The sequence below is a fragment of the Cyclopterus lumpus genome, chromosome 6 (assembly GCF_009769545.1).
Source record: "Cyclopterus lumpus isolate fCycLum1 chromosome 6, fCycLum1.pri, whole genome shotgun sequence".
Lineage (NCBI taxonomy): Eukaryota > Metazoa > Chordata > Actinopteri > Perciformes > Cyclopteridae > Cyclopterus > Cyclopterus lumpus.
The window spans coordinates 17,863,581-17,876,750 of NC_046971.1; the positions used below are offsets into that span (position 1 = coordinate 17,863,581).

Genomic DNA, 13,170 nt, shown 5'->3' on the forward strand with positions numbered 1-13,170 from the left:
GCTCAGTCAATCATGTATGACTGCCCTTAAACTAATGATGCTAGAAAACAGATGCAGATGGATGAGAATTAAACAGCGAGTGAAAACAGGCAGATGGTTTTCAAAGATATCCTAAATCATTCAAAATCACTTTTTCTTTGAAGGCAGACTGGAAGAGCTACTGATCTTTATTTAAAAGATGTATGAGGTTCAAAATATATATAAACTTCACAACCAGACAACAGCTTGGTTTAGTTCGTAAGTAATGATCAGAGGAAAACATCTGGACCGTCACGGTGCTGTAAGCACTCCCAGAACATTTTGTTTGTGTTTGTGTTTGTGTTTGTGCACGTCTCTGTGAGCTTGACTCATTCATTCACAGAACTGTGAGAACAGACGTGACTGATAACATGTGTCTCTATCTTTCCATATGAGTTTGTGTTGGACCTCAGCTTTCACACGAAACCAGTGTCACTGTGCGCGTCACACACAAATAAACGCACAAACACACATCCTTTCTTTCTACCTTGGGTTCAAACGAGAAGGAAGCAGGAAGTTTCTTCTCACACATGCACAGTGATTCTAGCTTCCCATGAAGCGCAGTGCTTTCACCCCCACAGGGGTCGAGATGTCGCCTCGTTCACAGTAGAATAGCAATGGTACGCCGCCTCTGGGTTCTCCTCTAAGTGCCCCACCCCCCACCTCTCCACTGGGATCTCTCAATCGCTCTCATCCCTTGCTTCTACCGGAAGGAAAGGGGGTTGCGTTCACATCGGACACATATATGCACCAGTGATGAATCTCTGTGACCTTCTAAACACTGGAAAACAATGACCTGTACAGGAGGCCCTTCACCTCTGACCGCTGACACTTGTGCAAAAAAAGTGAGACAGAGAGGAAAGAAGGAGAAATTATATGTAAAAGTGTCAATATTTCAATGAATAGGAGGAAGTGCCATTTGCTTTTCAAAATACCGACTGTTACATTTTGAAACAACACTCGTCTTTTATGTTTGCATACGAGGGTACAATCAGTGAACCAAACTTTAAAGCTTTTTTCAGTGTGTTGCATTGCATAATTTGTGTCCAATGTGACAGAGAGATTTCGTTCCATTTCATCAAATCGGCAAATCCTTATTGTTGTTGTATTGAACAGCATTCCTCCATCAACCCACCCACTTCCTATACCAGCTTAGGGTCATAAGGTGCTCAAGTATTTCAGGATGCAATGGCTGAGAGCCAATGGTTCTCTGAAGACAAGAGAGTCTATCACACGTTACAGTTTCCAGTTCACTAAATATGCATGTCTTGTGACTGCAAAAGGAAACCCACAAAGATGCCAGGAGAAGATAAAAAACGTCACAGCAAAAAGCCCCGAGCCGGCTAGCAGGTTTAAACCTTTTAAGTCAGAAATGCTAACTACTGACTTTCTATGTGACGAGAGGTGTGTAATTCTGTTCACCTCCATTACATACATGGAGGACAAAAACATTAGAACCCCTTCACGGTACAACGTAAGATAAAACACCACCAAAAACTAAGTCCACACTTCTCTGACACAACACCAATAAAGATGTTTCACCAAAGTAGTGCTGACGGTGTAAAGCGGAGGAAGCGCATTCCATTTTGTAATGTGCAAATATGACTTTACAAATAACACGACCGAGATAGACAGAATAAGCTTGAGCCTGTTGTGTATGTGTGTATGTTTAAAGGCAGTGTGACATTTCAGTGTTTACACTGTTCACTAATAATCCCTTCTGTGTCGTCTGAATTCAATTTGATGGTCCCAGATCGGCCAGGGATGAGTCGTCACAGGACAGAGATCACCGTCTTTAATAAACAGCTGCATATTTTTTTCTTCTTTTTTTTAAAACACGAAATCTAGTAAAAGATTCCCAGATCACTTCACGCACATTTCAGACTGACCAACAGTAATTCAACATAACAAACATAAGATTTATTAAGACAGTTAAACTAACAAATGTCCCTGGTTCAAAGGGAAGCGAGGTGGGGCCATAAAGAGCCAAACAAGCTGCACTCTAAGCTCTTACATAAATACGTATATCCTTATTTGTGTCTGTGGAAGATCAAAGTTGATTCCTTGATTAATCCCCACATTCAGAAAGCGATAGCAGTTTTCTCCTATTTCGTGATCTAGTTTGCCCGATTACGTTTGCTCCAAATACGATAGGAACCCTTCACATACAGACATTTCTTTGTGTCAAAAATATTTCAACATTTCACTTCTGACAAATGCTAGAAGTCATGGGGGACACAGACCAATATTATGACATTTTCTTTCCAACATATCTTCTTCTGTTACTTTCACTTGCCATCTGCACGAGTGCTTGATACATCCGCGATTATTCATTCAGCACAAATAGAAGAAGCAATGCTTTTGATTTCCACCACATCAGTTTCAAGACCTCAGATCTAAAAATCACAAAGAAAACCACAAAGATCTGCGGAAAATGTCCAATATTGGTAACTATTTTAGAAGAAAAGAGCATCCGTCTAATTTCTTTGGAAATGCACATGGTAGAAAATGACTCATGTAACATTTATTTATATAACTTACTTATGTGGGCCGAGTTGATTCCAGCACCAGGCGACAATCCCCAAGTAAAGATGAACAACACAAAACCATTCAGTCGGTGCACTAACCTTCTGGTCTTCGAAGGCCTTGCGTAGCTTTATGTAGTTGGTGAGGGCTCTCATGGCGATGGGCAGTTTGCCGATGACTTTGAGGTCGATGGGTCGCCTGTGAGCGGCGGTAATGAAGGTGTTCATCCACCAGTAGGTGGCTTTGGACAAAAGGTTGACGAAGGGCTGCAGGAAACGAACGCCCAGGTCCTGGAGGTCCTCGGGGGGCTTCACCTCGGTGGGGTCGGCGAAACACATGTAGCGCTGTTATGGAAGGAAGGACAGAAAGACAAGTTTGATTTATTATTGGACTATACAGGGTGAATATAACAAACCATGCAACTGCTGATTAGACATTGATTGTATCATTGTTGTGATTTCCTCCATACTGCATATTAGAGCTAAAACACAATATATATGACAGTTGAAAACACTTTTATTAGTAGGATTTAATATAGCTGTGAAGGGGATAATTGTCTCTATTGTGTATAAATTACAGGGTGTCTGATGTCACTATGGCAATGGTTAAATCTTGGCTGGGCTTAACATTGAATCTGTTCTACATTCATAATCATTCGACTGAACTGCATAGCATCTAGAAAACAAAAACATGTTTTGGACTGTTTCAACAATTGAATTCCTATAAAAGAGCATATTACAAACATACTGATGACTTTAACAGACTTAGTGCAGTATTAGTCAGATGGCAGGGGCTCTTATCGTCGGTTTCATAAAGCTGAAAATATCTGGCCTTAAACTTTAATCTTGACTTTTTTTTCATTTTTCATTTTTGCTGCATTTTTCATGAAACGTTTGGTCTTTTATTCCTCTAAAAATGTGGTTTTAGCCATGCTAGCAGCACAGCTTTAGGAATGGCAATGTCCAGCTGTCGGTCAGCCAGACTAAAATATCTTAACAATTATTGGATGGATTAGAGTGACATTTTGTGTACACGTGCATGGCCCCCACAGGATGAAGCCAAATGAAATAGGGATCCACTGACCATTCATCTGGCACCACCATGAAGTTTAGGTTTTCAAAAACAAGCATGCAGCATTCAAACTAGTGTTATCCCGAATACGGCAGCTTTCCTGACTACTGACCACTGGAGCCATTTGGATTCTCAACTAAAAGGGAAAGTGATTGGAGCTAAAAGCCGGCCACCATCAGCTGGCTAAATACAACTTCACATACAAGACCACACACACAGACTCACCCTTCCCAGGATCACATTGATCTCCACGGCCAGTAGGAGTCCATACAGCAGCACCAGCAGTCCGGTGATGCAGTAGCGTAGCTGCCTGGTACAGATGCCATGCTCAGTGTACTTGGCAAACTTGATAGTCTTCATGATAAATGCCAGCACCCAGTAGATCAGCAGGGCTGAGGAGGTTTAGGACGGATCAGAAACAGACAGCAAAAAGATAAATAACCCGACTGCAGACAGGTTGTATTAGAGCTGCAGTTTGTCTGTCAATACTTTGTCAGTTTGTCTGAAACTAGATTTGTTGGATTTGTAGAAAAAAGTATATATATGCCCCGCGATAAACTGCCGAACCTGTCCAGGGTGTATCGTGCCTTCGCTGCGACCCTGAATAGGATAAGCATTTCAAATAATGTAATAGAATACATATACATATATATATACATATACATATATATATATATATATATATATATATATATATATATATATATAGCCATGGTTCAATGTCTTTCTTTCGCCCTCCTCCTCCTGTGAAATGCCAGTAACACATCACCAATATGTGTCTAACAGCTGCTAGGTCAACTACTAAAGAGCAGGTTAGTCAATGGTCTTTACTCCAAGAAGATCTTAAGTCCCATATCAGTTGACGATGTGTGTTGGGGCAAACATTGAGAGATTGATTGTGTAAATACTGATAGAAGATAAGAATAACGATAGTGACCATAGTGGCAGCTTGCGGGTCAATGGTAGAGTCTTGATATGGGAGATACATTTCTGTTCATGCAGTGATGAACCCAGCACTGCTCCACCACTTTCCTCAAGTGAATGACTGTGATATAAAGATTTAAAAGTCGAAGGCAGCTGATCGACTTTATGAGAGTAGCTAGTCAGGCATTAAAAGATGAACACAGATGAGTTAATGATGCACGAGAACAGTCGAAGAGAAGCACACAGAGGTACCAAAAGTAATGGACCGAAGGGCAATATCGACGTGAAATAAAGTTAATTTGTAATGACCCATTGATTAGTAAATGGTTGCACTGACTCATAATCATATCATCATGAATCTGTTGTTGTTCTGACACTACGAGGTAAACAACATGAAAGGGGCCAGTTTTATATACATTATTTGTATTTGTATAGTTCAAAACTTCGATGCTTAATTAATTAATTTATTTGTTAATCAACATTCAAATGCTGCACAGTTTCTTTTTTGCATGTCTTTTCATTCTGTTTAAACCCACAGATAAAGATTCTGATACACAAATAGTATTTTACTATATGCAGAAATACATTCTTGTGGTTGCTGCGTAGGATTGACCATCCAAACATTTCCAACAACAATATATTCTGCCTCAATCCATATTTGTGGCATTAAGCATTTCATAAACAACATTTTCCCTATTTGCTCTCCCATTTGCTGCACACAAAGGGAGGCACGCACCTGTACCTGTAAGAGCTGGTCAAGCAGAAATCTAATCATAAATCACATTTATATCACCACAATAACAACAAATATATTTTTCACACTTTTTCAAAGGTATTGACATCATAAATATGATGATGGGCCTTCAAAGCTTCTTTCTAAAATCTCAGTAGAAGTTTTTAATGTCAGAACAACATTCGGTAAATAACTAGTGGTTTCATTCATCCAGGCTTTACAAGCCCTGATCAATATTCAGCAAGGTTTTCAAAAGACTGAATCCAATTTTGACACCACAAAAGATCAAAAGCTCTGGGCTCTTGAAACCCTGTCTAGGTGTCCAGTGGAGCTACCCAGACACCAACAACAAAATAATGGTGGGAGTAATGCAAAAAAAAAGACTGTCTTCAGTAAACTGTAATTAAAGGTAGACGAGAAAAGAATTTAAGAATACTGTACCTAATAGTAGTTTGGGGAAGTTGGAGGTCTCGATGTTATGATAGTAGACAATAGAGGTGATGCCAGCCATGAAGGCCAGACCTGCAGGCATGTATAAGTGAAGATGGGGGGATTCGCTGAACCTACAAATGAAAACCAGATAGAAGAGAACAAAAGCTTACAGTAGGGACAAAATGGTTCCCACTAATGGGAAAGCAGAACAACCTGGTGAAGAGTTGAGCAGACCTCCTCTATTCACGTCAAGGTCATTACAATCACTGTAGTAACCTATAGCAATCCTGAGTGTTTACTGGGCACTGTGGCGCATGGGCAGGAAAAAGGATTCATGTGGCCCGGGCAGAGGAAAGAAGAGGTTAACAGATAACAGGGAGATGTTAAAGAGAGGAAGGCCAGATATGGGTTCTCTTCTTAACCATGTCTGCTTGTGTTTCTGACAATTACCTCCTTGGCAAAAGATTTATAAACTTTTGCTGACTTTAAAGGCAGAGAACCTTTTGATTGGAGCACATTTGTAATGGCTAAGTCAATGTGTTGTGTAGCCTAAATTAGCATAGCCACTGATTTTAGCAGCCATCAAAACTCACCTATTTAAATCTTCTTTTTAACCTGTGATGCTGGTTATGTAATGTTTTTTCGTATCCTGCGAGAACAAATGCTTAATTTGTGAGCAATCAATGAATCAAAGATCGACAGCGCTGGGCACTAGCTAGCAAGTTGTTGAATTAACTATATTATCATCATTTAGCTTCAGGATTAAAAATTAAAAAAGAGGTGCTCAAAAATCTACATCACAAAAACAGCTTCTTTTCAGATGTCTGCTGATTCAGCATGCTAACATGAGAGCTTTGCTTTTTCAGTTTGTGTTTTTTTACTTTACTTTACGTAAAGTAAAAATACTAAACTTTAATCTTTAGCAGTGTGGATATTTGCTGCAGGCTAATGAGTTAGACGAGGGACTCGTGAGCTGTTAGTCCTGTATGAAATGTAGTTCACCCGAAGAGCCTGGTGAGTATTATATGATGGAAGTTATTATTATATTATGTGTTATATGTAGGGTTGCAAAGGGGCGGAAAGTTTCCAGTAAATTTCCGGAAAGTTTCCACGGGAATTTTGTCTCGGGAATTTTGGGAATTTTAAATGTAGTTGAGAACAAGACTATGGACGCCCAGCTCAGCTGGACCCTGAATGCAGCTGGTTGGGAACATTGTCTGCCAGAAACATAAACATAAAACGTTCTGTTGTTTTTGAACATCTTTGTCATCAGTGTTGTCTGAGCGTTTCAGCCCTTTGCCTGGCAAGTGTGAGAGCGCAGAGTGGTGTAGAGGCCAAGAGCGGTATTGCAGACAGATAGAGATTTAAATTATAGCTCGCAACATATTGAAAAAAATAACTGAACTAGTTCATTTTTTGGAGCTGTGAACTTAGTTCAACATCTTGAATTATGAACTATGAACTGAAATATGAAATATGAACTGAAGTAGTTCATGTAGAAAGTGAACTTTCCCAACACTGTTTTTCATTACCTAGCATATTGATTACTTGGTAAACTGAAGCCATGTTCAATTTAATACCAAGTTTATCTGTATACAGTAGACTAACTTTTTACAGCAGTGAGGAGGACGTTGATGAGGTCCAGGAAGAAAGCATTTAGACCTGAATGGATTCAGGGAAAAACACTAAAAAATTGGGTTGGGGGGTGGTGATCATAGGGAATACAACTTTTTTATTCAACGTTCATGTTTTTGTTGTTCGATGAAAGAATAAAGTTCTACTCACAAAATGTCAAAAATTTAATTTTTAAAAGTTGTATTATAAATGTTTGCATGCATGTCTGCTTATGACAAGGTACATACAGTTAAATTACCCCAACATTTCCAGTTTATTCCCGTTAATTCCCGTATATTCCCGTATATTCCCGTTTATTCCCGTTAATTCCCGTGGAAAGTTTCCAACTTTGAATATTCTCGGAATGTTGCAACCCTGGTTACATTATGATGAAATTGATAAATAATGAAGTGTTAAGCTAAGTCCTCGGTTCTTTGTTCAAGGACTACTAGAACCACCATTCAACTTGAACCGCCAATACTCTGTTTAGCATGAATACACAATTGTCTCAAATCTAGTTATTGTAAAATGTTTTACACAAAACTTTTAAAGATGAGTAAATGCGTAAATAATAATATTAATTGGAGGAATTTTTGCTAAAACCTAATAGTCACATCATCAGTGTCAGGAGTTAATGAAAATATATCACTTACAAGTTAGATTGGTTATTTAGATGAATTATTCAAACATACCCATCGGAGACAATGCCCTCTGCAATCTCACAGACGAGGATGAAGAGCAGGACAAAGGTGAGGAGCCAGCGCAGGTTGTGACCAGGAAAGTGAAGCCAGGTGCTGTGGTGGATGTGGACCTTTGAACTCTGGCTGCCCCAGCCTCAAAGACAAGACAGGAAATAAAGTGTGTCACTTTCAATACACAGCCAGACAAAATGCCCTCATATTAACAGCAAAGCTGAATGAAAGGTAAACTAAATGGAAAGGTCTGCTGGGGTAATGACAGCCTACAAGTTACGTTTTACGTTAAGTTTTACGAGTTCAGGAAAGTTGTATTATTATCAGTACATCGTTCGATGCTTGGCACATGAGCCAGTTAGAGTGGCCAGATGGCTGCTGGCCTTAAGTCCATTATTTTAGCTCACGATGGGTTTTATTGTGTAACTTAGGTCAGTAATGTGAGTTACTGCTGTCATATAACACATCTCTGCTGACCAGATTATGTAAGTGACTCCTCTGTTGTTGGCATCTCATGATGGACAGTGTATCTTGCTGAGAAGTGTTGGCACAAGCTAGCATTCACAAATACACACACACACAGACACACTGCATTCCAATGAAATCATTGTTTTACCATTTTCTGAAACTTCATAGGCCTCATAACCTCATCAGAATTTTTGGAAGCATGTCAACTTCTCAAGACAAAAAAGACTTATAGTTTACAGCCATGCTAGAGGCTTTGTGAGACAATGCTAACATGCTGATGGGCAGCAAGTGTTTAATGTTTACCATCGTAGTTTAGTGTGTACGCATGCTAGCATGTTCTATATTATGATGGGAAAGTCAATAGTTTAGAAGATATTTTGTCATAAACCAAAGTAGCCGACAAATTGAAATGTTGACTTGATTAAACTAGGATTAAATAAAAGGAATCACCAAAGCTGTTACAATTCACGCTGATGAGAACATGATTGTTTGTCGAAAAAACGTCATGGCAATCCATCTAATATTTCTATCTGGACCTGAATCTGGTGGACGGACCGACCAACAGACGGACAGATGGATAGCTGACACTAAAAGCTGAAGTATTGGAGGATAGCCTACTACAAAAACATATGAACATAACAATAAACACACATTTTGAAATGTGGTAATGTGTGGAAGCATGTATGCATGCAGCACAAAGACACAATGAAATGAGCTGGGAGTGTAACGTGTCAACGAGGAAGACAATGTCTCTGTGTGTTAATATAATCTGATAGGCTGTAACAGGAACGCAGAGCCAAATCAGTTGTATGAAGCGACAATATGTTGTCCTGCTTGAAAAACAAATGTTCACACACACACACACTGACACGAGAGGGCAGACGATGAAGCCGGAGCATTTGACTGTGCCAACGACCGGAGCTGTTACACACCAACGATGACACTAATGGAATGGTCAGGAGCAATGGAGGTGAAACCTAATACCAGCACTATGGCATCTGCTTGCCTCTGTACATTCAGGAGGAGTCACATTGGCTTGCAGTTCAAGAAATATGTCCTTGTTCTACCATAGAAAGACTTATATTTCTGACGTTGGCTATGGGACAGCCAACACCCAGAGAGGACGTTTTAACTCAGAGAATCAAAGTGTATGAAAAGTGTTTCGCTAGACTTTATACAAAAATAAGCACTTAATAGTACACTAATCACATATAAAAGTAAACATGGGGATAGAGCAAAAACTGAGCAGCTCATCAATCTTTGAGTTTGCGATCTGTGTGCATGCGTGTGTGTGTGTGCGTGTGTGCGTGTGTGTGTGTGTGTGGGGGGGGGGGAGATGTGGTTTGAAGAAGCTATGAAGGGTCTCACCTCCCAGTGACACTCACCGATGAAGAGGATGGGGAAGGTGATGAAGAGGAGGAAAACATGTGGCACCACATTGAGCGCATCAAGGAAACAGCCGTTATTCAGAACCCCGCTGTCCACGTTGTAGGCCATCGAGTTATTCTCGTTCCCACAGAACGCCAAGGACATGGTGGAACCGGAACTCTGCTGGGAACCCGCCAGAAGAAGAGGAGGAAGAGGAGGAGGGGAGGACCAGAAACAGCGGAGAGACAGAGATTTTAAGTAGAGCTTCTCAGAGCATGCTGTCTTTTCAAAGGGAAGACTGATGGCTTCTTCAGCAGATAATTCCCCAGGTGACCTCCTTCCTGTTCCCTCTCGAATGCAGCTCCCAAATATCGGATCTGATGAAAGAGGCAGACGGAGAGACGGAAGGAGGAAGATGAGGGTCAGAGGTAGTCACAGTCTGGTGCAGCAGCAGCTCTCTCTCTTTTCCAGCAGACTAAACAGCCTTCCCGGCCATGCTGGGTAAGAAACATCTGTATCCCGTCTGCCCGCACTCTCCAGACATCCTACTGAAACTGAAGCTTCACTTGGCGCAGCACCGCTCCAATGGAATGCATTCAGACCCGCAAACACACACAAGCACACACACACACACACACAGCGGGAGCAGCGGTTGCATTCTGCAGTGCACCTGCTATTCTTGTCTCTCTGCAAACCAAAGCTTAAAGTCGACCTTGGAGGACGAGAGCAGAGAGAGAAAGACTGTGCAGACGAGCCGGAGGACTGAGCCGGAGGACTGAGCTACAGAGACAATGAAGGTAGGGAGCAGTGAATGATGAAGAGAGAGAGAGAGGAGGAGGGGGAGGAACAAGGAGAGGGGTACAGCTGCTGGGTGAGCAGCGCAAGCATTGTACACTATGTGCATGCTAAGCGCTCTAATCTAAATCCCAACGCCACGTTCTCATGAATTACATAACATCATTTATGACTTTATTTCACATTATATCTTCAAGAGCGCTAAACAAGAAAGGGCACAACTGGGACTGAACACATATGGTGCATACATAAAAGAAATAGCAACTGTGCGTCCAGTCCTGCAGGTATAGAGCTCTCGCTGCAGCCAATGGCAGCTGACTTGCGGGATCAGCAAAAAACCACATGAGGGCAGATTTTGCTAATCCATGAATCCACCCGACAGACTCGTGCCTTTTCTTACTGGTTAAAGTGATTTATGGTTAATATAATCCAAGCCATGGTGACCTTCACATAACAACAGGAAGATAAGCTTCTATGTAATGAGCAGTGTTTACATTAGTGTTTACACATGTAAAGTCTGTTTGACTTCATTCTGGATCAGATGTTGTGGTCCATTAAATGTCCCGGAAAGACATCGTGCTGTCATAACTCTTGACAAATAATCATGTTGGTGATCGCTTTATATTTAATCAAAGCAGAATGAAAAGGTTTTGATAAAATTACTGCAATAGTGGCTAATCTGAAAAACACTAACATGTCAATTTAAATGCTGGATTGTTTGTGTGAATGCTGCCAAATGTCTTTGCAAGCTGTTTGCAAACCTGCAGACAGAACAGGATTGTTCCTGCAAGTACATATCTGTGTCCAGATTTCTTATTTATATGTTTATACTGAGTAAAAAAAATAAAGACACTAGTGTGTTATCTTTTAAGAAGCTGTTGTATGGAAAATATGCAGTTCTGAGATACATAGAACGTCAATACATCTAAGATGAAAAATTCATAGCAACTTTAGCCACGTCCTGTATCTTCTTCCTGTCGTGCATTAATTATTTTCTTATTCTGATGATCATACTTACACCAGCTGACCGTAAACAGTGGAGCAATACATGGGGGTTTGGATAAATTAAGTGAAGGAGAGGAGTATTTTCACTAACAACTGTAATCTGTTATTCAAAATGGCACAGATGTACCAGATGTCACATCAGCACGGGTTTCAACTAAATGAGAATAGATCTTAGTCAATCGCATCTTGGAATATATTGTCAGCATCGATGCCTCAACTAAAGTAAGTAAGTAAGTTTTATTATGCACTGTGTCTGTATTAGGATTTATTTGCTGGGAAAACTGGCTGAGCTCCAGTTTTGTGGTAACCTAGATAAGCGATAAGCACTATCCATCACTAGATTGCCCGGGGAGAGTGGAAGCTTCAGTGTGTGCAGAAAGAATAAGTACAAGAGCAGCGGCCATTCACAAAGACATAAAAAAAGATAAAGAAGGTTAGTAGATGGGGGGCTGACAGCAAAGTTAAAGAATAAGGCATTCCTAAAATCATTAAATATCATAACAGCCCTAAATGTGACCCTGCCATTGTTATGTGGTGACATCATATCTTTGCCACAGATACAGATGCCAACTAAATATAACATGCTTGACTGTGTGAGTGTGTGTGTGCATGATATATGCACAGTGATGATTGTATATGTGGGAGTAAGGTGAGGGTAAGAGGTGAATGAGGAATCATGTGTTGATCTATACATCTATCTTGGCAGCATTCACACAAACAGTCCCTCTTGCCCACTCAAATGAGAAGAAAGACAGACAAGGAGGGAGGGGGGAGGGCGGTGATGTCCTCCAACTCATCTTTTAGAAAAGGTTCACAATCTGGCTGTGACAGTGTGTGAGCTACCACAATGTAACAGCCCAGCCGCAAAAAAAAAACAAAAAAAAACACATCCAGTATTTCACACTCTGCATATTTCGCCTCTAGAAATGAATAACTCCCAGTGATAAATTATTCCATTACAGCAGACACGTGGTTTCCTTCATTAACCGTGATGACCAAAACAATTAGATAAGCCAGCCCTTCTGGAAAATGATGTATGCAATGTCAACATGTAGGTCCGAGTGGATATTTACATATACTGGGTGTTTTAGGCCCATGTGTAATAGAGAAATACGTAATGATGTCAACAATACAAACACCCTTCAATGCTATGCCGTGCATGTGCATAACTTACCGGTTTATATAGTGAGAGCATTGCGTTTCACAAAACACTCTTCAATACTGCCACATCCTTCGCTTGGAATTAAACAAAGAAACGAGGTAAAAAAAAAAATGTTAAAGTAGAATAATCTCCCAAATGACAGTCTCATATATCCAGAGTGCGTCCGACGTCTCGCTGTCCCACTTTGTGTTTGACCGTCCGACCGCAGGCGGCGGCTTGAGGAGGCCAGTCGCTGTCCACGGTGCTGAACCCGAGTACCGAGGAGGCGGAAGAGGAGGAGCAGGGAGGGAGAAGAAGGCAGGTCCTCCATCTAAGGCCACGCTTGGTATTATTCATGGACCGTCGACAGTTGGCGCTCCACC

General features: G+C 40.8%; 1 protein-coding gene across 2 annotated transcripts in view; it reads right to left on the reverse strand.

Annotated features, from left to right (window-relative positions):
* abcc8 (ATP-binding cassette, sub-family C (CFTR/MRP), member 8) overlaps positions 1 to 12,841 on the reverse strand; it is a 46,628-nt gene extending 33,787 nt beyond the window's left edge. The window contains exons 1-6 of one of the 2 annotated variants that reach the window (XM_034535095.1): positions 12,821 to 12,841; positions 9,864 to 10,026; positions 8,011 to 8,152; positions 5,714 to 5,835; positions 3,841 to 4,007; positions 2,646 to 2,888 (exon numbers count right to left, since the gene is read on the reverse strand). In XM_034535095.1, the coding sequence (XP_034390986.1) occupies positions 2,646 to 2,888; positions 3,841 to 4,007; positions 5,714 to 5,835; positions 8,011 to 8,152; positions 9,864 to 10,026; positions 12,821 to 12,841 (858 nt within the window). Of the gene's footprint in view, positions 1 to 2,645; positions 2,889 to 3,840; positions 4,008 to 5,713; positions 5,836 to 8,010; positions 8,153 to 9,863; positions 10,027 to 12,820 lie in introns of those variants that run through there. The other variant, XM_034535096.1, reaches the window with a different exon arrangement.
* Positions 12,842 to 13,170: the final 329 nt, after the last annotated feature.